At 35.1% G+C, this 25,974-nt stretch overlaps 1 protein-coding gene across 3 annotated transcripts; it reads right to left on the bottom strand.

The window, feature by feature from the left end:
• Positions 1-374: 374 nt before the first annotated feature.
• On the bottom strand, positions 375-25,974 carry LOC136815502 (electrogenic sodium bicarbonate cotransporter 1-like). 3 transcript variants are annotated; one of them, XM_067071959.1, is made up of 16 exons: positions 25,888-25,974; positions 20,427-20,565; positions 20,161-20,337; positions 12,842-13,010; positions 10,230-10,387; positions 9,472-9,926; positions 8,840-9,082; positions 8,241-8,315; positions 6,604-6,969; positions 5,563-6,318; positions 4,906-5,184; positions 4,369-4,538; positions 3,856-3,997; positions 2,832-3,005; positions 2,364-2,540; positions 375-2,103 (listed from the first exon to the last, which is right to left on the bottom strand). In XM_067071959.1, the coding sequence occupies exons 2-16, from the start codon at positions 20,512-20,514 to the stop codon at positions 1,132-1,134; spliced, it is 4,401 nt and encodes a 1,466-aa protein (XP_066928060.1). In that variant the 5' UTR covers positions 20,515-20,565; positions 25,888-25,974; the 3' UTR covers positions 375-1,131. The 3 variants fall into 3 exon arrangements, with proteins under 3 accessions (XP_066928060.1, XP_066928059.1, XP_066928061.1); XM_067071958.1 differs by lacking the exon at positions 25,888-25,974 and adding an exon at positions 21,144-21,232; XM_067071960.1 differs by lacking the exons at positions 20,161-20,337; positions 20,427-20,565; positions 25,888-25,974 and adding an exon at positions 13,548-13,770.

Genomic DNA, 25,974 nt, shown 5'->3' with positions numbered 1-25,974 from the left:
AAATTTATGTCGATTCTGTGTTGTATTAGGTCTTACCATACAAAAAATCAACAAGATTTATTGATTTCACTAGAAGTTATACGGAAAAAGGCTAGCCTACATTTTGGGGTGCAGTAACTTTAAAAAATGAAAGTTCGGGCGTGAATAATTTTTATCAACAATGGTTTAAAATGGAATTATGCATTGGGAAAGAATCTTTAGGTGACAAATAAGTGTTATTAGGCTCATTTTTGTATTTCCAATGATTATTTGAGGCGTCAGAAAGAAAACAAAATTCATCGACATTTTGGGGTGCAGACAGTGTACTGTAAGTCAAAAAGTTTATATTACAATAAACTTTATAACAGCAATATCATTAATAAAACTATGAAGCGTAAAAGCGAATAAAAATATTTTTTGCCGTATGGTAAGTTTTCAAGTATTTTCAAAAGTGTTATTCAAAAGATAAATAAAACTATCAAGTTCGTCATAAAAAAGTTTAACATAAAAAAAAAAGTTCTAACAAATAGGAAAAATTAACATAAATGGGTAAAAAGCAACCTTAAACGCTCAGTAATTTGAAAAATCCAGTAGGCTATTACTCATTGAGACAAGAAATAAACGAATGAACGCACATAAATGATGCACTCTAGTAGTTGATTACATGTTGTAATGATCCGGGGGACTAGGTTACCTAGTGACGAGTCAAAGTCAACCCTATGGGACTGAATTTTGAAAATGTTTCCCCTTTTTGACGTTCCAAAGTCCTGTAAGACCCTTTTTTCTAAGTTTTCAGCCAAATTTTTCAGACGTTGGTCCAAATTACGAGAACCTATGTCCCTGTAATGGTGTTGATTTTTGATTTACCTTGTCAGAGACTCAGTTGTTGTTTTATAGGGTTTTTGCCCATGTGGTTCGCACATACCCGACGCGCACTTGCCTAAGTCAACTTCCCAGGATAATAATATATCAAAGGTCCTGAGCATCCCAGCTTCGTAAAGAAACTTTAGAATTTAAACTTAAAAACGTTGACTGTATTTACGAAAGAAAAAGCGCATCTGCTTCAATAAATAAGATTCAGTCAGAGTCAAAAAAAAATAAAATAAAGAAAAATCTATTCTAACAGAATAAAGTCGAGAGAAAGAAAAGTGACTAGTCTAACTCAGCGCTTGCGTCGCCCGATTCGTCTCCGCCAACATTAGAATGTCTGGGAGAATCGCTTAAAATCGAGTCTTTACGATCGGTGACAATCGGTGATATCGTATCGTCTAAAGTCGTTTTCGTTTCGTTTGTTTCATTCTGCGAAACATTTTCAGAGTTCGAGTTGTTATCCGCGCTTGATTGCGCTACGGAACACGCCGGATCAACATCCGGTACCATACTATCGTCTGTTGGTATATGTAACAAACCAAAGTCTTTCCGAGGCGGAGAATGGTACGGTTGTTCCCAGGGCGGAAGGGCGGTTTCTTCCAGCGGAACTATCGGTTTATGATGTATTTTTGGTGCTTTATGTGAGCTATTTCTACGCCCTTCTTGTTTATTATGAGATCTTTTAGAATCATGTCTTTTTCCTGAGGAATTTTTTAACGAACCTCTATCTTTAGAACGTTGTCTTTTAAATGAATCTTTATTTTCCGATCCTTGACGAGACACGTGTTTAGAATGTGACCTGTTTGATTGGCTTTCGTCAACCGTTCCTTGTCGAGTTAAATGTGGAGGCGGCGCACGATCCGAACTTCCTTGTCTACTGAGCCGTCCGTTGACCGTTTCTTCTTCCTCTACTCCTTTAGCGGTCATCCACGGTTGTAAACGATGTTCAATGTCTTCAATTGGAAGCCCTATGGTATGTCCATTCATTTCAATTAACTCATTATTCTCAACAGGTGGCGATTTCGGATTCGATTGAGGTGAATCTTTACCTACATTGGGGCCTGGTTTCGTCGTACGCGAGCGCTTCCGGCGACGTTTCTTTCCGTCTACCGCGTCGCCTGGAGAAGCGTTGCTTATAGGTGAGTTGTTCTCCGCAAACGTCAGCTGTTTCCATGCAGCCGTTTTACTGAGCTCTTCAGAAATGTTAACGCGATCCAAATCTTTGTTGATATCTGGTAGAACATCTTCATGACTCTGAAATTGATCAAAAGGAGAGATTGAAGATTTCACAGTGTCTCAAACTTTCAGGCTTTGCTCTTTAGGTAAATCCTTAAAGTAACTAGAGATATCGCTATTACAGCATATTATAGATTTTCATAGCTTTGAACAGGTAAATTCAGCCTTATTAATGATATTTTGTATGTATCAAAATTTGAAACTACTGATATGAAACTGTTTTCGTAGAAAACATTACGTAATGAATTTCGTAAATATTGAATCTTCATTAATATTACCTCGTCTGCCAGCAAAGCGCCTTTCTCGATCGACTCCGGTTTAAGTAGTTCGGTTCTCGGTTTCCGGCACATTCGTAAGATACAACGGAAAGATGGCAATGGTTCATCCAATGCTAAGATGTCACGCATCGGTAAAATACGCTCCATCAAAGCTCTCATAACGATCAATAAAATTGTCTGTAACGAAAGAAATTCATAATTCATATTAAGTGTAAAACCAAACAAGATGAAAATAAGTATCTTTTAATCTTTTGTCGTCTAGGGCTTGAAATAACGGTCGGACATCGGACAGGCAACCCTGATCGGATATTTTGTCTTCGTTTCTCGAGCATTGCCGTCGCAAATCGTAACAAACCGAATCGATTACAATCTTAGGGAGTTTTCTTTCACAAAAAATAAAGTAAAAGAAAGTTACAGAAAATAGAAAATAGTTTTTCGATGAATGTGAAAACTTTACAATAAACTTACAACAATAGGGAAGACCATAACAGCCAACGTTCCCCTGGCAACACACAACAAAACAGTGAGCACGACTTGGGATAAGGTGAAAATGTTGACGCTGATGAGTGGGACCTGCCTTAAGTAGCGGATGTCCGGTTGTTTCTCTTTCGGCATAAACAACAACGTAAAACGTTCCGAAAACTAAAAATAAAACAAACAAAATAATTTTCTTTTGTCTATTGTGTTATAGAGGCCAAAATATATCCAGGGTGTAGATTTCCTGGTCGTTAAAAGTAGCATAAAGATTACGTAATGAGAACCTATTTTTATATGCAGTGGTGGTTTAGTTTTCCCAGACATTTTTGACACAAAACGGATACAATTATTTTGACGCATTTTGTCAACATTTTACGGAAGCTTAAAAAGTCGAGGAAATGCTGCTTATTTTTTTGTCAGAAAATGATGGATCCCCTGTCACTCGAAACACCACAACCATTTCCATTGTTAAGCGTCAATTCATCAATATCTTATATCTCTTCATCAAAAACTCAATTTGAATAATGGTGGACCCGTATCTATCTTTGAAATTAATTACCGTCAATTCTCTCTCTAATTAGAACCTATTTAGTATTTAGTATTTATATAGACCGGGAGGGCACATTGCTATACATTGAACCTATTTAGTTAGAATCCTTCCGTAATTCAAACTTGGACTTTGGTCCTTTAGGTGATAAAAATGGTATGAATCATTTTAATTCAAATGTTTCTCTAATTCGAGGAAGATTCCTTAAAGATCGAATTAAAAAGTGTCAACTATATGGAATTCGGTACGTATAAGCCTGTTAAATTCATTCAAATGGACCGTTTCGCAAAAGAACCGTTATACAATTAGTATAACAGTGCTGCTTCGCATAGTCTGAATCGCAGACCTCTATAGATATACTTCCTATGGCATATAATAAAAATAAAGAGGAGCCAGTTCCAAAGCTAGTGTTGCAATTATCAGAAATGCCCTATGCTAAATTACAGCAACTTAGAGAAAATGTTATACCTGTGTTCCAGCAAAGGTCTTGAAGAGTGCGACGATCAACAGTCCATACAGAACAGGGAAAGGAATGTATCTCAATATTGGGCGCATTGTGGGCGTTAAGGTGATCAGAACATACGTCAATAGATTCGACAGTCGTTGCTCCCTGGAAAAAATAGACAAATGAAGTAAGAGAGGTGAATTCAGGCATAGAAAGAGATATAAAAAATTACTGCCAATATGAGAGTCCTCTTGAAAAAGTGTTGTCCTAACAGCTTCCAATGTGTCCACGACTGGAGTGAACATCCAATAAAATTTATCTGAAAGGACCACTATAAACTCCAGTAGCCTCGAATGTTTTTTGTTCTGAGATTTTCCGAAAATTAAAGTAAATTACACGTTCCTCTAAGAAAGTTTCGAAAAGATTTATAAAAACAGTAATTTACTCAAGCTTTTTTATGTACATGAAAATCTGAGAAAATATTAAATATGGATTGACATTTGAATTGGAACATGATTTATTTTAGTCGAACTTACTTAATCTTTGTGTCGCATCCGATAAAATCAGCTTGACTCTTGGTTGTCAAGGAGTACACATTGTTTATAGACAAGATAATGGAGGCAACGCAAAATGGTAGCCCGAATACTGAAGAGATGAACAAGCCAACACAAACAACTGCTAAGTCAAGATGGTAACCATGTCCTTTCTAAGGAGGAATAAAAATCCAATAATTAGGAAATCGTGATCGTTGCTTTTTAGAGAGAGAGAGAATCACGAGATTTGCTGGTCTTCATAAAGATTCCCGTTAGCAGTCAAGTTGACTGAATCCTAAACTAGCGTTCGAAGATTTTTTTATGATTGATTTATTCGATGGCCAGAATCAACTTTTTAAGAACACCACAGGCTCTGTGGAAACACCCGGTTTCTTAGTAAAACGGACAAAAACACTCACTTTACGGTGAATATAAAAACATATTTAACATTTTTAGGCTTAAACGTTTAGCACAAAAATTTTGAATGTTCTTATAAAAAACGCGTATCAAATGAAACTGAACTTAAACATAGAAGATTACCTTCAGTAGAGCATAATGGTTATTGATTTGTCGTGCGCTCAACTGTTGCTCCACAAAAATCATAAGAGCTAGTATGAAAGCAGGAATCACAGCTAGGACGATGATCCATGCTTCGTTCGATACTAAAGGATCCACAATCCATTGTGTCCGTTCAATACCGTTGGGCGCAAAGGATTTCGGGATACTCAGATAGCGAATGTTGATGTTGAATTGGTTGGCACTTGCCGAGAGAGCGATGACAACGATCAAAGCGGCGAAATTTTGGAAGAACTGATGAACCTGTTTTAAAAGAAATAGAGTTTTAATTTATTACTTGTAAATAATACACGAATCAATCTGTAGCATTTATCTGTGACTAAGATTGAAGATTTTAATGGCTTAAAAACGTAGGTTAAAAAGGTACTTATCATTATTGATGCTAGAAGAGGACCGGGTTCGAATTTACCAGGATCAAGTACCGTCAAATGTCTGTATCTATGACTTTAGAAATTTGGCGTCATTCGACCTTTATTAACTCGAATCCAGCCCTTTATTTGCAGCTTTAGTTAGAGGTTTGAATGATTTATAAGTCTCTGAACTCTTAACTAATATTAAAAGGACCTCGAATTTGCATCTGCCTTTACAAATACGGTTACCCTACTAAATTTAAATACGAACCTGTTTTGGGAGATATCCAAGATGCTGGAAGGAGGTCAAAAAGAGAAACAGCACGATGGATGAAACCGTCAAAATTGACGTGAAGGGGTAGACACCATGCATGCATGCTTCCCCTACCAAGCTCATATCTTTCTTTATGCAATCGCGGAAATGGATGTTGTGCAAGACTTTCTGCTTGACGCGATATTGTTGACGTATGGTCGTCATTGCAACCGTTGTCAAGGGCGTTGTCAAGAATGTGGTGTTAGTCACGACCGCCGTTGAGTTGAATGTCGTATTTAAAGTGTTGACTGTAGTTTGGATAGTGGTACCGTTTGTTGGTAACGTGTAATTATTGATAGGTATTGACATATTTAAAGGTTCCCGATAAGATTGTACACATAAACAAGTTTGGTTTGAGAATGTTCCTGGCAAAGCAGCATACAACTGTATCATATAACACATATGTACGAAACCGTAACATAGTAATACCAATGCCGGTACAATGACAAAGATCTCCAAACTAAACCTCGTGAAAAATTTCAAATAAGATGACAAATTGACGGCAACGAAAATGGCTAGAAAGACAACAGCCCATAGACCGATCAACATACGAAACGATAAGAAGTCTATATTATAGTCTGAACACACATTGTATAGTAAACCATCGAATAATGACAACGGTAATGCGAAACTTAAAACCAGTAGTGGTTGACCGGAGAATACGGTGAAGACAAGACCACTGATACATAACGCCAATATGTGTTCTCGTGTGCCCTGGAAAGAAAGAGGAAAAAATAATTTGTCATTAGCCTGTCTTATCTCCAGAAACTTTATAAAAAGACAAGGGCAGACGACTAAATTTTTGAGGAAATGAGAAAAAAAAATTTTAAGCATACTACTTTTCCGACTTTTCCATACCCTTTAAAAAATATTTTTCATTACCCAAAAAAAAATATTTTCTGTAATTTTTCTGTGGCTACGTGCAGGTATCCAAGTGCTTAATTATTGTCTTGTGATAGGTGAAACAGAAGCCAAAACAGACGACAAACACCGACTTACTATTAATCCTCCGGTCGATCCAGTCTCATTTTCACCGATAGTTGAAATAACTCCTAGCAACAATAAATAAATAAAAATGGCAGTGCCAATACAACGCATACTAAATCCATCTTTATAGTCCCTTTTACGGCTCCTCCATATATTAAAATCACGTGATAATCCACTAAATAGTCTATTAGTTTTCGTTGATGAATGTGAATTCTCGCTAATGCTTCCACCATCGTTTCCATCAGACAATTTATCAGAGTGTTCCATTGGTGGTTCTAGTCTCGGTTCGATAGCGATACGTCGAGGTCGATGGTGATTATACAAGCGCGGATCTAAACGAATAGATGGGTCCCATTCACCAGGGGGTAAGACGGTTACCTGAAAAATGGAAATATAGATTTATTTTTTTTTATTAACACGACTAGGAAGAAAGGTCCAATGAAAAATCAAATGTATTCAATAGTAGCTTCATAGTGATCATCTCATTCCAGCCGAGGAGTATATTTTGATACCTATATTTTGAGTTTCCGTTTGACCGAAACTAGGTTACTTAGTAGTAGGGGTGAACCCCTAGGAACCTTTGACATATTTTTTGCGACGAAACCAAACCTGGTTTCAAAGAAAGTATTCAAAAAGTTTTTCACTCAAAAACTGACGTTACTGTACAGGTAAAATTCCTTGACTCCTAAAATTTGACGAAATTTCAAGGTCAATAAAACCCAAAACCACTTATACCAATCAAAAGCTCTCGAAAAACGATATAGAAGACTTTTAAGTGGGTGTAGCCGATTTCTCAAAAAAAACTCGAGAAAATTGACGTAACAGTTGCGTATTGACGTCATTTCCATCATTTCCCTACTATAGCGGACTTGTCACGTAGATAGTACCGAAGGTACTAGTTGAGGAAGAAGGCCTGTGCGTAAACAAAAATCAAGCTGGAATAAATGGAGGAGAACAAAAAAGCAATTCAATTTTCGAAAGAATTGTTTGAGCTATTGAGGTTAGTAAGACAAAGTTCTTCTTTTGAAGTTTCAGACGGCTCAAAACTTTAATTTTCTTTTTCTTTTGATAATTAGCTCGTGTTGATTTGTCTGAATTGTTAACCGTAGTTGCAAGGTTAGCTAGGTTTATTTTTGCACACTTGGATCCGTTTTCTTTCGTCAGTTTTATGACAGAAAACTTGAAAGCTTGCAAGAATGAAATTGCATAATGTGTAGAGATTACGGATAAAATAACATATTTGCCGCCCTACTTAAGCTATTCCGTATGTCAGAAACAAATGTTGCTTTCCCTTTCCTAAGATTTCAAAATACATTTGAATTTTGTCAAGGGCGAAAAAGTATATCAGATTATGTTCCTTTTAATGCAATACACCTATTCGACCGTAGCTGCATATTGCCACCCTAAAACCGCCTCAGTCTTTTTTTTCGCACCTATAGACAATAGAAAAAGGGGGTAAGAAAGGGAATGGATCAAGTTTAGGGGGTAATTAAATAATAACGTGGCACGCGCCTGACCGCACGACAACGGTCCAAAAGGTGCATTGTCTGCTTAGCTAGAAAAATAGAAGTGCAACTCTTCATCGCTCTCTTTACATTAAGATTTCCAAAAAAGTTGGGGTTGTTTGCAATGGGAATGTTAAATCGTACCTGTTCTAAGAATTCATCAATTCCTGCAATAAGATCTTCTCTACATTTTGCTTTGTATACAACATCATGAAATACCTGAAAAGAAAAGAATTACGGATTTTGAAAACTAAGCTCATAGTCAACATCTACTATAACACCCCTGTCTCAGTGACCCATTGGGTGTTGAAAAGCCAGTGGGGTGAAACAGAAAATGGGGTGAAATTTTGCTCAATTTTTCACAAATTTGTACAGCGGGGTGGATCACACCGGGTCACAGAGACGGGGGTGTACTATAACTTTACAAAGAAGCGTCAATTCCACCTTAGGTATCACGTCTGGAGCCTCGAATGTATTTGGGAAAATAGTTTGACACTCGTGAACAGTGGGTATCAGACGAAGCGCTAGGCTAAATTGATTTGCTGTTTCATGGATCAAGTAAATCAAAAATTAGGGTTGTTTGCTTGCTAAAAAATAAAACTCCATAAAAAAGTCCAGCCCGATATTACGCTAAAGTGACTGCAAGAATTTCAGAAATTTTCGAAATTTAAGGACTGCTCGGTAAAACAGCTAATTAAATTAGCCGAGTTAAATGAGACCATTATTTCGATGAGAAAACTTACATCATCAGCCATCAAGGTTGAGATAGCTCTTCCAATTTCATGATAACGACCTTGCGACACAGCAGGACCCAACATCACAAACACAAATCGCGTCGGAATCGGAACTTCGGTCAAATCATCGATAATACAACTTTTTGATAAACGAACAAATGCTGCAATCGGTTTCTCGAGAAAGTCGACTTCTCCGACTAAAACGTTACTGGCTTCTGCATTGGACGGTAAACGCTTTAGAAATCCTGGTGTCTGCGGAAAAAAGAACGAAATGCAACTTATGAAAATAGTTCCTCTTTATGAACTACAAAATCATGAAGACAGCAGTTACCAAGAAACGACTGAAAACCTTGTTATCAGAATCTACTTAAAATCAAGGTGACCTGACCAGAATCTCAGAAGATTCATCTACTTTTCACTAACGATAACTTTCATAAATAAATACGCTGGCTAGAGGTTTTGTAGCCTAGAACGTTTACAGCAATAACAAAATGAAATTTGTTTTTTGCTGCTGAGGTACTTGTTAGAAGTTTAGGATCTCGATACAAAATCATAGGCCAATCAAACTCAGGAACACTCGGTTTTCTTTTCGTTATGAAATAATGCCCAAAGAGAAGGAATATATGAGCAATCGTCTTCACCTTATTTTCCATGGTTTCATCTTCACCATCGTGAGAGGGCGGTGATTGGTATATCAAATGTCCACCCCCGCCCACACCAGCTGCACCCTGAGGTAAAGATTCTGATCTCTCAATAATCGAAGGTTGTGATTTCAAGTTTGGAAAAGCCGGTTGTGAGTAATTACGGAATAATTTGATATTTGTCGGGTTTGTGTGATGGTCGTCGGTGTGTTCGGCCGTTCCGTTCGGGGTTGTATGTCCGGTGTTATGATCCTGAAGGTGTCCGTTAGTTCCGTTTCGGGAGAGTTTTGATGCGGAATGATTGAACGATTTCCGACTACTCATGATGTTGCTAAGGTTACGACGGAATCCTGCACTCCGATGGTGACGATGTTTACATAGAAGTGTTTCTTTGACTTTTTGACGGAATCCTTTGTCCAGCTTGTTGCACGTGATCAGATTATCGAGCACGCTGTCTGCAAAATAAGATGTGTTACGTCATTTTTCTTTTTGTGTACAAAACTCCCTTGGAAAGACTTAACTGTCTTGAAATCCTCAACACGATTTTGGGTACAAGCCCACCAGAGAAATCAGCCTATTCGAAACTGACTATATAGTGGCAATAGAAATGTCACACAATAGTCAGGAGCTAGCTAAAGGTATTTGGGTGTAAGCATTTAATAGCCGAACCTCTTTTGGTTTACGAGCTAAGATTTTCAGCGCAAGAAAAATTCGAATAGTAGAACGACAAATTCGTCAAGAAATCCTTCAACACTCACCAGAGATTTCGTTCAAAGAAGTAGCCTCCATATCCAGGATGACAGTACCGGCCGTCAAAGAGCTCCTCAACTCAAACAAACTGTACAATGACAGGGTGGCCACGTGTGGTTTACTCCAACGATCACCTCCTTCTTCCACGTCTTCTTCATATTTGTACCTAGCGAGATAAAAGCATTATGGAGATAAGAATTTTCAATAGACGACCCATCCATTCAAAGCAGTGAGGTTTGCTAAAAGAACAGTTCAAGACTGTATCGTTTTTGTTTTCGGGATTCGTTTTTGAAATAACCAAATATGTGATTTTTTGGGGTATGATTAGACTACAGTTTATTTGTTCCTGTAAAAAATACGAGTAGCTATTTTCAACAGCTTCTAATACGAGCTAGACAACTATATATAGCATCGATGGTCAAAGGTGATATTTCTATCAATATTGGAAGCAGACCGTAAAACCCACGCATAGAGGGTTGACTAAAATATTGACGAGAGAGGAAAACACCAACACGACGAAAACAAATTGCATAGTATGATACACAGAACACATGGAAATTTTCCATAAATTAGTAACGACCACAAAACTTCTTAAGTTGTTTTCTCTATACCAGGAAGATAAGCTCGGATGAGTACGTGTATGACATTCTTAAGATGCTTTACATTTCATAGGTAGTAAACATATTCCCCTGATTAAAGTTCTTTGGCTCTGTGTACTCAATTTTGTCCTTATATGCCAGCCCACCCAGAAATGAAATCGAAATGATTACTACAGCATAAACTTTACTTAGGGCAGTTCTGGGCAATTGGGTAGTTCCTCTATAGAAATTTGTATATTGGAATTAAAAACTTAAGAAGCAATTTCTTCAAAGGATTGATATATATTTGAGTTTATACTGGTCTATGATGACCTAATCGAAAGATGAGACCTCAGGCTCTGAGAAAAAAATGAGACAAAAAATTGTTCATTTCCTAACAGACAACGAAGTAAGATAAGTGGGCTATAATTGGCCTGATTTTGCAATCAATTTTCAAAGAATCATATCTTTCGATTCTAATTGTAAATTGCTTCTTATCGCATTGGTGCACCTAAAGCTCTTTGCAAAGGGAATGAAGAATAATACAATAATACCGTTAGAACTCAATTTTGTCAAATCGGAAATATTAAGATAAGGAGTACGTGAGAGTTTCTGAGGAATGATTTCTTCCTTGGGGCATGAACAAACTGACTAGAGAGTACTAATGAGGCTGGACCTGCTTGTTGTGTGGTAATAAGCAAACTAATCATACTCCATTATATCTCTTAATAAATCTTTATAAAATTGTATACAAACTGCAGTAAAGAAAACTAAGTTTTCGATCAAATAAAAGGTTGGCATGCGGTATAAACATGTTTTCACTAGCCTGTAACAACCCCTCCCAAGGGCAATTATTGATATTTTTTAACTTCACGTTAGTTTTTCAGGCAGCAAAGAAAAGTGTTTGATACAGGTTACATTTCCTTAGCAAGCATAACAGTATGATGCAATACAACTGGTCTATTTCCAACATAACACATTTGTATGAAAGGAAAACAAAAACCTAAGTTAAGAATACTTTTGAACCTCGCTAGCCCTTTTACAATATCAACGAGAAACTATCCGAAGTTGAGGCTCGTGTGCACTCTAAGACCATGTTCAGACGTTACGGTTTCGTATCGTTCCGGTATGGTTTCCGTTACGGATCGAGAGTGTTCATATTGGTTTCGGAAAGTTTCGGAGCAAGAAAACAGAACAGTTTTGTTCCTATGAAAATAGGGGAGCGAAACCGTTTCAATCTGTTTTGATGTGTAACGTCTTCTTTTTTGATGTTTCGAATTTTGACGGTCAAATTTGTTTCGGAACTGTTTCGTTTCGGAACGATACGGAATCGTAACGTCTGAACATGGTCTAAGTAAAGAAGCTAACAAGAAATGCCAATTAGAAGAAAGTGTTCAACAGAGCCATTACGAATTTGAAAAACCGTTTGGGAAAATACTCTTCCGCAGAAAATTATTTTCGTGCAGTATTAAAGAGTTTTATATAGCCATTCAGGTCATTTGTGTGAATTTAAATATATGGGTTGGGTTAAATCAAGTGACGTCAAAGATAGGTCAATAGCCCGTTTGGTGGTCGAACGCAGTATGATAAAGTTGGACTTCTTATGTGCATGGGAGCGATACAAATTACGTAAGCTGCTAATTGAAGGAAATTTGAGAGTTGCCTGGGTTTCAACTTCCCAATAACGCTTTTCGGAAATTATAATACTGACGTGATGTAAAACTGGTGATTCACTCGCGAAGAAAGAAAACTGGGTGGGCTGCTGTTTTTAGCTCATGATATCTCAGTGGCCTGATTGTAGGAAATGCTCCATTTAGAATATTAGCCTGAAATACATAGGAATACAATGCACCTACCAACCAATAAAACGTAAGAGACTGGGTTAGAGTTTACCAGGAGAGATTGGCGTGTCTTTGGGCGTGTCTTTGGGGGCAATCCTTCTTGATAAACTAGAACCCAGTCTTCTCCCGCTTTAAAGAGTTCATAGGTGTATCAGTTCCACTCCAGTAACAAACTCAAAAATAAAAAACGCAAGAACATACCATCTAGCCGTTTCTTTCCATTCTGCATTTCCGTCCAAATGAACGAACAATTCTTCAAGTTCAGTGAAAAGTTGTGGCGTTTCAAGCACTTGTTTCTCTTCCTCCCCATCACCACCCAGAATGAATTTGACGCGTTCTGAAGCGGGCGCGGTGTGCGTCAACTGTTCCACTAAGGAGAAAAACATATTTGATCATCAGGTAAATTTTGTTAGACTTTATTATAATAAAAAAGGTGACTTTGAACTCATCTTTAACTTTAAAAATAAATAAGGAAAATAGATCTACATAGCAATTTGGATGACACCCGTTAGCTGGTCTACAAAAGAAAGAGACATAACTTCCAAGTTTCATAAGTAAAAAATCTTTACAAAAAAGAAATGGTTGTTAAAATAATTCAAAGAATGTCAGAAAATACCGTACGCATTTCTCCTGCAGATACCAGACAAAATCGCATTAAAACAAACTTAGGAATCTAAGATGCATTTAAGTAGTTAAAACCTCTGAATAATTGCAAAAAGTAGTTTTGACCTACACTGAAAGTCGCGACCTTTGGATTACTATATATTGCTAAATTTGAACATACAGCAAGGCATGCGATTGAAATATAAACATACTAAACAGACCTAAACTTATATCTTTAATTTTTTATATTCCCATAAATACTATACACATTAACATATGTGATGAAATTGAAACTGATCCCTACCTAGCATATCAGCTTTGTTAACCATTGTGTGTCAACAACAACATCAAACAAAAGTGGAAGGTGTTTATTTTATTAAAAACCAACAACACAACACAACAAACAAATGCAAAAGCAGGATAATTCAGTCAAATTAATCAGTTTCTCGTTAGCCAACATACTATAATCATTCAGAAGATTAATATGGCATCTCTCAGTAATAATTCTTATATGCTAATCATTATCTGAAATGACAAATTGAACAACTCTAGTAATTAAATTTTAATCACTCCACTATTTAATGATAGGCGGTTTTCCATATCATCTCATAATTTCCATCACTGACTTCCACTTCCATCCATTAGAGCACGTCCATCAAGCATGATAGGGTGAAAGTTAAGAGCCTCTCAGAAAAATTTGAAACCTTTGAAACCATAAAGCTTTTTACATTGTAGTCTCTTTAACTGGAACCTCTTAAAATTGAATGTCTCCTTAATTCGAAAAAGTTTTATGGCCCCTCTTGTAAACCCTATTCCATAACTCGAACAGATTGGCATTCCCCGTTCATGTACGAGTTATGACTCTACTGTATTAATGAAATTTAACCAAACATTATATACATCAATATAATGAACAGTATGCAAGTGAATATGAGACTCAAAGCTCTACAATTCTAGTATTATAGTAGGAAATTATGACATCACCTTTCCATGTCCAAATTCTTTTTTATCAACAAAGAGAGTTCGGTTGGTCACCTAAAATTTTCTAGTCAATATTTCTTTAATCCTTTGGACACTGATAGACTCTATGTAAACAATTACTGAGCTCATCTTTAACCCTATTCATACTAGGCTTTTAGGGGCGGTTCAGAACTAGGGGGGGGCTTTTCCTGTACCACCCCTTAACTTTTGATCTAGTGGGTCTTTTTGGATGAAATTTGGCACACAAGATCCTCGTGACGTAAGGTAACTTTTGACAAAAATTTTTTTTGATGACGTCACTCATCATGCCCAAAGTCAGCAAAAACCGAAAATTTCCTTTGTTCTTATAAATAGCTATTTTATTCTAACAAAGACTTTAGAAAAAAGTTGCCTGAGTTTAAAATGCTTATTTTATCCTAAATATTCAATAAAATTACGGTTTAAACGATATATTTGACAATGAAAATAAATTTGTACTGGAAAAGTGTCAATTTTTGTGACACCTTACTGTCAGAAATCTCATCATGCTCAAGGTGTGAAAATATTTAGATGTCAAATTTTTTTTTATTTTGAAGCTAAATAAAAGTTAGGAATATACAGAAAATTTCACGGCAAAAGCTCTATTATTTCAGGAGCTATTAACAATAGTTTGACCTCCGAACAGAAAGAGCCCCCCCCCTAGTACGAATAGGGTTTAATGGTCTTGTCAATCAAAAAACACCTCATTTTTAATCAGTTGATTAGCAAAACACTCTTTTTCAACTATATAAACTTTCTACTTGGAAAATAATAAGATTCAATCATATAAAAAGGAAAAATCTAAGTTTCTTCAATGAAGCTTAAATTTTCGTTTTCATTGCAAACTTAGGTGTTAAATACAACACAAACCACCTTTACAAAAAGTTTGTTTCTATTCTTTAAATTGCTCAACCAAATAAACATTTTCAAACTTTAGAGTGAAAGTAAAAAAAAGGGAAAAGAATAGAATATGTGTGCTGTTTGCTAGTATGAGGAAGGAAGGATATGATGAAATTTTGTCATGGTGAATATAAAGATTTCATTGTTTTTTGGTTCACTTAAGAGGGTATGAAGAGATTTTAATTCAACAAAAGAGATCATAGTTTAAAAACCATCATGTTCCAATAAAATCTTCTTAAAAGAAAAAAATCTATACTTCAATCATCTCTTCATGGAGTTTAAATAAAATAAGGTTAAAAAAACTTTTCACGAAATAGAAAAATGAAAAATTAACACACAGAAAATTTTTTTGAAGATATCATATTAAGATTTTGAGAAAAGATTAAGATATAAAATTTGAATAGGATTTTTTTTGAATTTCTTTTTGAAGGTCGTGGAGGCTGTCTGAGTCATTTGATTCCCATCATTGACCAGATTGAGGTAATCTGAATGTATTTCATTTGGACATAAAAAATCAGATGTTTTTGTAAACAATTAAATTGTACTGGTGACTACATTGCCTTTACTATACACTAAATTTACATCCACTAAACCAATTTTACACAAAACATAAACATATCTTTCAAACAACCTTGAAAAGTGTGAAGTGCATAGCCAAGGGAGCATAAAATAAAGCCACAAATCAAAACTGATAAATCAAAACTTAAAATAACTCATTCACAAAACTCAAAATTTTTGTATGATTTTCTCACTCTTTTCAAATTTAAAATCAATAGTCTTGTGAGTTTCACCATGGATGAAGAAAATGACAATTGATCAAATCAAAAAAATTTTTCTTGGTTTACTTTCTTAATAGGTCAAAACAAATCAATAATTGAGACAAACCATTCACTCATTATTTAATAGTTTATTGAAGAATCAAAAAGAGGGATGGGCATATGCCCTTCACTATCATTATAACATGCAAAATTTCACAGCTGGTGACCCGAAGAACTTCTTAATGTCTTAACATATTCTACCTGAAATTGTTATCCTAATAATTAAAACCAAAGTGACCAACCATTATATTTTTTCAAAAGTTCTTTTAAATTTCAATTCATCATATTTAATTGTAAAGGTATTTATTGCCTAATGAAATCTTTCTGGATCACTGTAGGCTAAGTTAATGTACATAAATACAAAAAAACAGTAGCCTTCAAGTGAATAAAAACTTGGGACATGTTTCCCCCCAGAGAGTATAAAATATACAAAATTAACTTTAACATCTCCTGCTTTCTAAAGTTTGTCTTGCATATCTCTTTCACCTTGAACATTTTTGGTAAAATAAAATACCAATGGTGGAAAACTAAAAAGAATATTTTTCACATCAAAATAAAACGTGCACTATATTCCAATGTAGCAATAGAAAGAAAAATTCCTGTAAGAATATGCCATGTTATTCCATTACAGTACCAAAACTAAATGAATCAAACCAATCATCTGTCTATCTTGATAACCATAAAACAAATAAACACTAAGGACCATAGCTGACCCTTTTTAAAACATTTTTAATTTACAAAGACAAACAAACACTTTGGCGAAAAAAAGTTAAATCCCATTATTACGTCATTAACAAGTTGACGTAGCCTGTTATAATTTCAAATCTTCTCTGATAAATTGTAGTTTGGTGATGATTCAATAAGTATTCTAATCCTTTACATGTTGAATTTAATTTTTTTTCTTCAAAATGATTCACAAAAAAAATTCTTAAAAGCAAACCAGACCCAATTTTCTTATAGCATGTTCTATGTTGCTAATTACATCAAAATCTGAATTTAGCAAAAAACTGATGTTGTAAAAAAAATCAATCTGGAATACAAATTCTGAAAAAAAATTCTAAGAATAATAACTACAAAACAATTCAGCTTCAAATTATACGAAAACCAATGGTTGCACTGAAGTTTAAAATATTTTCCATGTGTGTACTTTCAACTTATGTCCAGATTCATGTCCAAAATATTGTGCAATACGATAAGATTTGGACAAAAACTTGAGCATTTTACACAACTTCTGAATTAATTTTAAATACTCAAACTATATACAGTTATGGAGTTAAGAATGTTTGGTTGTACAATCAGTATACATTTTGTATAATTTACAGAAATATTGCCATGAAATTTGAATGCTTTAATGGATTATTTTTAGTCAGTAACTGATCTCTATTGGAGAATATTGACCCTGTTCACTTTTATTGAAACTTGCTGAACTGTCATTTCATAAAGGCAGGGCATCTGAATCTGAACAGTAATTGAATGGAACCAGTTATAGAAACATAATAACAACAGCATCAGTTATAACTTGAAAAATAAGTTTAAAATTGATTTGCAGAGAACATATAACTTACACCAGAGATTTCTTGCGTTCAGCATTTGACTAACTGTTACGGACTAACTATTATACACTTTTGACTCCAAAAAATAGCTGCAAAAACTTATTGTCGACATTACATGAACTTACGGCAGTTAAATAAAAAATAAGGCGCTAAGAAATTAATTCACTATCAAGTTATCCTGTTACTAGGTTATATATTATGAGTAACAAAATTTCTATACTGACGAAACCATTTTTTTATTCAAGGCCAAAAGGATAACTTTTGTTTGAGGATCTCTCCACTCACCCTTGATGTGTCTCTTTAGTTTATGAGCATTAAGCAGAGTTGCATTAAGTACCATTTTTAAGTCTTTGCGAAAAGCAAAAACTTATTTTCAGAGGATACACATTACTTTAAACACTCTGGACATTTGCAAAGCAGAATTTATTCAACTTTTGATGCAGCTTGATTAACATTTTCCAAGACTTTATCTTATCAAAAGCAAGTTTTGCAATGACGCTTCGATTGAGATGTTATTTTCAAAATGCAAAATTAGGGGTAAAAAACTAGTAGTAAAATATTGAAATTATGTGGCAATGTTTCGTGAAATATTTAGCTGATGCTTCTAAATTTTAAATTAGACTATGTAGATTATAAATTGATAACATTATCAATACCAACAAAATATGAATAATATTTTCTCCGGTTTGTGTAATTTACGATGCGCGATCCAACGATTCACGATGCACGATGCACGATCCATGCATATATTATGTTAATTATTCTAATTATGCATTTACAGGTTTTAGTAATCACATATTTTAATTCCATCTTTTGTATTCCTGGGAAACCAATGTAAAGTATGCGTGTATATATTTTAACCTGAACAATCAAATCAAATCAAAACATGAACTTTTTTGCCCATGCTTTGAATTGAATACTTTAATCGTAGAAATTTTAGCGAGAGTAATTTTAGCGTATATTAGCGAGTCAGGAAAATCTTGATTTTTTTTGGATTTATTTTAGCGAATCACGATTTCAAAAAATTTCGCGTGGATAAATTTTAGCGAATACTTGTCTGAGAAAATTTCGCGTGGATTAATTTTAGCGAATCGCCATTTCCAAATAACTTTTTGAGATGTATTTTGGTGAAAGTTCGAGATATAACGGAGGTTCGAGATAAGCGTGTGTTTTTAAGCCTACATTTTCTTCCAGAACTCTAGGGACCGACAAAAATAAATATCTTTATTAGTTTTCGCAAAAATCGTAAAAAAAAGAAGAAAAAAAACTGGATTTATTTTAGCGAATTGCGTTTTGGAAAAATTTAGCGCGGATGAATTTTAGCGATCTGTCGATTCGGCGTGTTTTAGCGAGATTAATTTTAGCGAAAATAGGGAAAACTCGCTAAAACGCTTAAATTAGTCTCGCTAAAATTTCTACGATTAAAGTATCTTGTAACCTTTTTGCTTTCTTTATTTAAAAAAATAACGTTTCTCCGATTAAACCAACCAAATGCATTGGATTGAGACAGGGTTATAAACAAAAATTTACAATGTTGTGGTAAAGTAGGGAAGACGTTTTTAATGAAGAGCGCGTGTCTAAACTCACCTTTTTTGAGAAAGATCAAATGAATTAACTTGATCATCAAACAAAGAAAGATATCAAATAAATAAAAGTACCAGTTATTGCAATTCAGTTGGTGAAATGCTTTTATAAGAACATGCCAAAAGTAATAATGTAGCCAATGGTTCCTTATTTACCTTATTCACTGTTCTTAAAAAATAATGAACGTACAAAAATGAGTATGTGTCTTAATAAATTTTTCGCGCCAAAACTTTTCTATGACGTCAAGGCTTTTTCTTTCAGTTTTTTTCTACACAGAAGATATAAGTTATTTTAATCATTCTGATTATGATAAATTATTTCCCCTTCTTTTTTCAATTTTTTTTTCGTTATTGTTATAGGATGTTTGTAGCTAGCATTATGAAAACTTATTCGTGCATAATTAGAATAATTAACATAATATATGCATGGATCGTGCATCGCGCATCGTGAATCGTTGGATCGCGCATCGTAAATTACACAAACCGTATTTTCTCCTGTGAATGTTTTTTTGTTTAATAAAATATTTTCTCTCAATGAAATATTGTGTTGTATTTAGAGCTAACCATGTTCAGAACAATCATATTTATATTATATCATAATTTATCAGAGAAGAAAGCCAAAAACAAGTATTTTGAAAATTTTTGACGAGAAAAATGAGTGTGATGCTGGGAAAGATAGATACACAAAATATTGCTGAAAAAACTGACGACAGGAAAAGAGGTTAGGGTTTTACTTTGAAACAGAAGGGAAAAAGAACTTTAATGTATGTTAAAGATTGTCAAACCTTTGATTAATAATAAAAATTGTCTGAATGATTGACAAAATATTTTCAAATTGAAGAAAAAATCACTTTCTTGTTAAAAATTCACAGCGCCATCTTTAACATTCTTTACCCTCGTGATAGAGCGTCTGGGTGTTGATTGGTTAATTAAACTTTCAAATCTAAATTGATTGGTCAAAAATTCGATTGGACTTTGAACCCAGCGACCGGCTTTCGATTTAGAGAAAAAATCTTACATCCTGAATATCAAAACAAAACAGAAAAGTTGTCAAGATTTTTTACCTTGTTCTTCCCCATCTGAGGCTGAATCGTCCACATGTTTGACAAATTTCTTCCCATTTTCCCATCGAAATGATTTTGGCACTCTCGATGTTGATAATTTTGGGAGCTTTTTTCGTGAGCCGGGATTGTTCGTTTCACCTGGCCTGTGATGTAGTCCAATAAAAACTTGTCGGTGATCTTAAAATAAACAACAAAACTTGTTTTAAAAAGCGTTTCATAAACCTCGAGTTACACGCAAAATGAAACCAAATATAAACATAGCCTACCGACGAAATCTCGTTCAATGTATCCAGCTGGCGTTACTTCTTCGTAATCCATCGAAGGCAAACCTCCGACCACTCCTTCCTCCATCATAATTTTCGTTATATATTAAAACCTCATCTAACTTGCACCTCAAATATACTCCTGAAATGCATAAAAGAACCATAGGTAGTTACTGGCGTGATGTGACGGGTGGGCAATCTTCATAATATTTCCTCTGTCAAATAATTTGAAAACCATAGAATTTTAAAATACAGACATGCGACAGAGCGAGTATTCAGCGACAAAAATCGTTTTGATTTACATTTTTTATGAAGACTTAGTTGCCGTCAACCGAAACTTCAGAAGTTGCGTAATTCAAACTGGTTTCCTCGACAACAATCGAAATAAAAAATTCAAACTATGAAAAGAACGAAAAGAATTACTGTAATTTATCAATTTTGATTCTCTTTTCGTAGGTAGGCAATGTGTTTTAGTCAGAAGAAAAGAAAAAAGGTTCCAGCCAAAGTTAACTATTGAATACGAAAGGATACGAAAGTTGCGCTATATCGAACCTTTTTCGTCTGCCGTGAATCTTTCGTCAATTCAATAATAGCAAAATTTAGGCGCGAAAACACAGAAAACCGGATATATAAGGCGCGCGAAAAGAAGCTTTTCACTATCTTTACAACTATCGTTCTGGGCAAATGTATATATAATAGTCCTATATATACTTTACTTACTGTCTTCAAACATTCAAATCTTGCATGTGTAATTCATTCTCTTCTAAAAGCGATACTCTCACATAAAAAGATGTCTGGTCTGTTTTATTCTTTTTTCGACACGCCGTTTTTCTAATCCATCTATATTGCCACTTATATTATCTCACAGCAGAGAGATACTTTTCTATATCACATTTAAACAGTTGTTATATGTGTGTCAGTGAAAGAAGGAAAAATTGGGAAGAAAAAATTCATCATAGCGGTATGTCCATCAGTCTCATGTGTATCCTATCAACTTTTTTAGTTTTATGGAACAATATATTTATCAAGATGAACTGAACAAAATAAAAAGAAAGCGCAACGGTTTATTTCCATAGAAAATACAACGCAACATGCCTCGAACGTAATCACTTTGAACGTGAATCTCAAAACATGGAAACCCCATTTGTCGCGATGTCTTTATTATGGAAGCAACCGTTAGATTATCATTTAAGGTCAGGGTAGAAAAAAGTCATTTAATTCATAAAGAAAACGTGTACTGCAAACGTGTGTCCCACACACCCTTCATTCATTCTACAATACGGCTGTGTCATGGAAGTAAATCTCAAGAAAATATATAATTATAATATGCAATATTGATGATTCATAAAAGCGGAAGGGGCAATTTGAAATTCAAAACGTGAACCATTTTTATTCGAGAAGAAAAAAATCGCCGATGAAAATATCCAGTACAGATTACTATCAACCTGTGATATCAGTCAATATAATTCGATTTATCAAACATCACACAGACACGCGTTTGAGACTGAGAAATACTTGAACTAATAGGCTAAAAAGAGTTGCTAAATTTCGCATATCTGTGATTATTACTTGCCCAGCATAAGTCAGACACGCATAGGAGTCCCACGTATGACCGAACTAAGTGCAGCGTCATTCAACTGTAAGACAAATAAACATCGTGTTGTGAGTTGATCTTGCTTTCGGCAAAAGGGATGAATAATGGAAAAAGTAAAAGTCGAATCCATTACTGCATCATCTGATTTTTCGCTTTGCGAAAATTTACCATCCACGACATTCTTGCTTTAAATCTTTCGCTTCCTAATATAACTTTTTATTTCCATTCTCTCACTCTCACAATAACCTGATTCGCTTGGTGGAGCTCTACATATCAAATCTAGCATATGTATATTGTATAGAAGCAACCCTCGAGCGAGACACAAGGGCAAACATACAACTACAATTTGATTTGGAGTACAAGGGGAACATGTTTATTAATTCTCTAGACACGAAACTGATAAACTGATTAGAAGCATAGTTCGCATAGAAAACTATGTTAGAAGTAGGATACACATTTTTTAAATAAGAACAAACTATATCAGAACAAAAGGCTTCGATGACCAAATGTTAAGAACAAGTTAAGAACATTTTAAGGCTTTGCCGACTTTAGATCCCCATATTTTTTAGGAAGATGGACAAAAATACTCACAGAATGGCAAAAACAAGAACATATTAAGAAATTTTTAGGCTTAAAACTCAAAAGGTTAAGAAAATCTGAAGGCTTCAAAGATTTTGAATGTTGTTACAAAAAAATGTGTAATAAATTCCAGCAACAGGATAAGAGGAGCCTTGAAGAATTGAATAGTAGCATGAGAGAGGCCCCCCCCAGCGGACCCTTAATTCACGCACATTTTCCTCGAGTTTCACGCAATAACCCAATTTTTTAGAAAATCGGAAAATTTTCGGAAAAAATCGGGGAAACATTGGAAAATCGGGAACACTGCACACATTCAGTGGAAAATTCACGTATTCACGCACAAAATAGCCCAGATTCACGCATTCACGCAGTCAAAAAGTGGATTTTCATGTTCACGCAAGTTTTTTCAATTCACGCATTCACGCAATTTTTTTTCAATTTTCACGCATTCACGCATGAGAAATGAGAAATAAACAAAAAAAGCAAGACAACAACTAGCATACATGTACACAGGAAGAAATCAATAACCACCATCTAATCAAGAACGAGCTAAGCAGATTTCTTCAAGGAAATCAAAGTGAAGTTTAACAATTTTGATCAGGAAGCTATTAGAGAGGAAAATCAATAAATGTAAAAAAAACAATATCCCTTTGAGTTTGCAATTATGGTATTCAAGGAACTAGGGTGTGCAGATTCAAACAATTAGCTGATGGTACAAATATCAAGAAGGAAGTACAGCCCATTTTGGCAAAATTTCATCTTTTTACCAGTTTCGATTTCGTCATTTTTAAAATTTCCGGGAAAAATGAATAAATTTCTTCGATTAATGAAAAACTGTTTGAAATGAAAGAAAACGATGAGAAAAGAATCTTTGAATGCCATCATCTCTTAATGATTAAGTTAGGATTGCATATCCTGCAATTTAGCCTCTCAGCCTAGCTCCACAAATGAAAGAAAAAATGATGTGAAATACAACAAATCAAAGAAGATGTAGCCAGAAGGGAGCCACAGACAGCTCGTTTTACGTAGACTATACTGTATATAACGGAAGGATCTATGGGATTTGGTTTAGGTTTCGAAGGATTGCATGTTATTGAGTGCAATACATTTTGGGTCACCGAAATCCTGTTTTGACAAAAAGCGGAAATTGTCTGGAAGGACGAAGAGAGCATATTCCTTTTGCTTTGAAAAACGGAAAAAACAACCTCTCCAATCAATCAACATTTGTGCAAGGTGTACAGTATTAGACAAACTTTTTAAACTTTGAAGGTCCCTGGGACCCAAACAAACATTCTATTTATCTAAATATAGAGCTTCTTAAGGAATGTCTGACACAGTCGCGCGGTGAAAGCCAAATAACAAAAGAAGGAAGAAAAGATAAAGCTTTACCGCCTAAAACATAATCTGAAAAAACACAACTTAAAAGTTCCTTCTCCTTGAGTAAATAAACAAGGAGCTGGTAACTATTTCCTTGGAGGTCATCCCAACAAATCCCACCGAAAGATTAAGTGTATGAAACCCTTGTTTACTTGAAGTCTGTCAAGGGTCAAAATCGAACCCAGTACCTCGATCCTTTTGCTCTCTTATCTCTGGTAGCGCTCAGTAACATCAAAAAGTGGAAATTGTTCATCATGCGTCTCATTACAACACTCCTGTGTCACAGACCCACTGGGACCCCGGCCCACTGGAAAATCTGGCAAAATTTTGTCCCCGGTAGGAAAAATACCCTGAACTTTAAGCCCCACTGGGAAATTGACTTATATTTCATCTCCACTCAAAATTAAATGTTTAAAAATTGCACTCCAAATCCATCCCCACTGGATTTTTTAACCTTTGAACAATAGAATTTCCATCCCCATTGGGATTTCAATAGGAATTTTTATCCCCACTGAGGAAAAAAGTTCCACCAGGACTGTGAGACAGGGTTGTATTACAATTCAGCGACTAACAATTCGCCAGCCGTGTTAATAGAAAATTCTGAACTCCTCTGGCTTGAATGTTGTACTAACAAACACAAGAGCTCATACGGCAAGGGTCAAATTACCATGCAGCATAGTTCACTTGCAACGATTTCCAAAATTGAAAAACAACAACCGCCAATTGTGAAATTAAAACACCCCCTTATCACAGATCCGGTAGGACTTTTTCTAGTAACTTACAAAGTAGGTTTAAATCCAAAAATACTGTACAAGCAATCAAACCTTCAGAAAACCAGCTATTCAAATGCAACCCTTATGTACTGTACTTTTTATCAAAACACCAATGATGTTCTTTAGAAGAAAAAAACGAACCGTCACTCACCGAGAAAAACAACTCATAACATATATAGGTCAGATCAACCAATGGCGATCGTCCATAATAATAGGGTATCATTATTTAAGGATCATAAAATGCAATCAAAGTTATAAAAAGGATTTCTAAACTCCTGTGGCATGGGAGTGTGTTATCAAAAGAACGATCGAACTCCCACTCTGGGATGGATGGTATTTTTCAATAGAAAAGATCAATAGTTAATTCTTTCAGCAACCATTGCGAAATTTCAAAGAAAACGAATTAGACATTTAAAAATAAAACCAGTCCTGCCGCTCCAGTCGAGTACAGGGGACTTAAGGTTATTTTTGCCATTTCAGCGTTATTTTCATGAGAGTGGTTTCAACATGATGGCTGAAAACGACTGCACACTTTTAAAGAAAATTGTCTACCCTCTTTCAAATGTCTGGTCTAAGTAACTCGTCTGCAGGGGTATTTATGGAAAAAGCTGACCTTGCAAAAAAAGATAAACAAATGAAAATGAAAACGCAGGTTCATTTCTAAACAAAATGGCCGCTGGAAAAGAGCCTTTATAAATGTGGCTGATGTTTTGATGTAGCTTAAAGTAGTTTTGAAAGTTTTTTGAGTTTGTAAAAGAGGTTTTAAGTTAATTATGTGTGTCTGCCTGGGTTTACAAAGTTTTGATAGTCTGTCAACAAGGGTTCACTCACAGGCAGTATCAAACAAACTGTACCCAATTTTTTCAGTTGCACCAGACTCTAAAATTTTAGAAACTTTGTATGTTGAGGTAAGAGTGTTTTTTTCTGAAATTTTGAGTCCGGATACCCAGGCTATCAAATACCTAGCTCTTCGTCATCAAATTGTTCCCAGTTTTTTTAAGTAAAAGCTAGCCTGATTCACAGATCTCCACACTTACTAGATATAATTTTTGCCATGTCAGCGATATTTTCATGAGAGTGTTTCCAAAAAACACTTTTAAATACAATTGTCTACCCCCTTGTCAAATACCTAACTACTCACCATCAAAATTGTTTCCATTTTTCAGTAAAAGCCTGATTCAGTCTGATTCACCACCGATCTCCATACTTACTAGATATAACCTAAGTA

This window comes from Clytia hemisphaerica, unplaced genomic scaffold (genome assembly GCF_902728285.1).
Source record: "Clytia hemisphaerica strain Z4C2 unplaced genomic scaffold, Clytia hemisphaerica genome assembly, whole genome shotgun sequence".
NCBI classification, from domain to species: Eukaryota; Metazoa; Cnidaria; class Hydrozoa; order Leptothecata; family Clytiidae; genus Clytia; species Clytia hemisphaerica.
The sequence above is the reverse complement of the archived record's forward strand: the minus strand, read 5'-3'. Positions and strand labels throughout refer to the sequence as shown.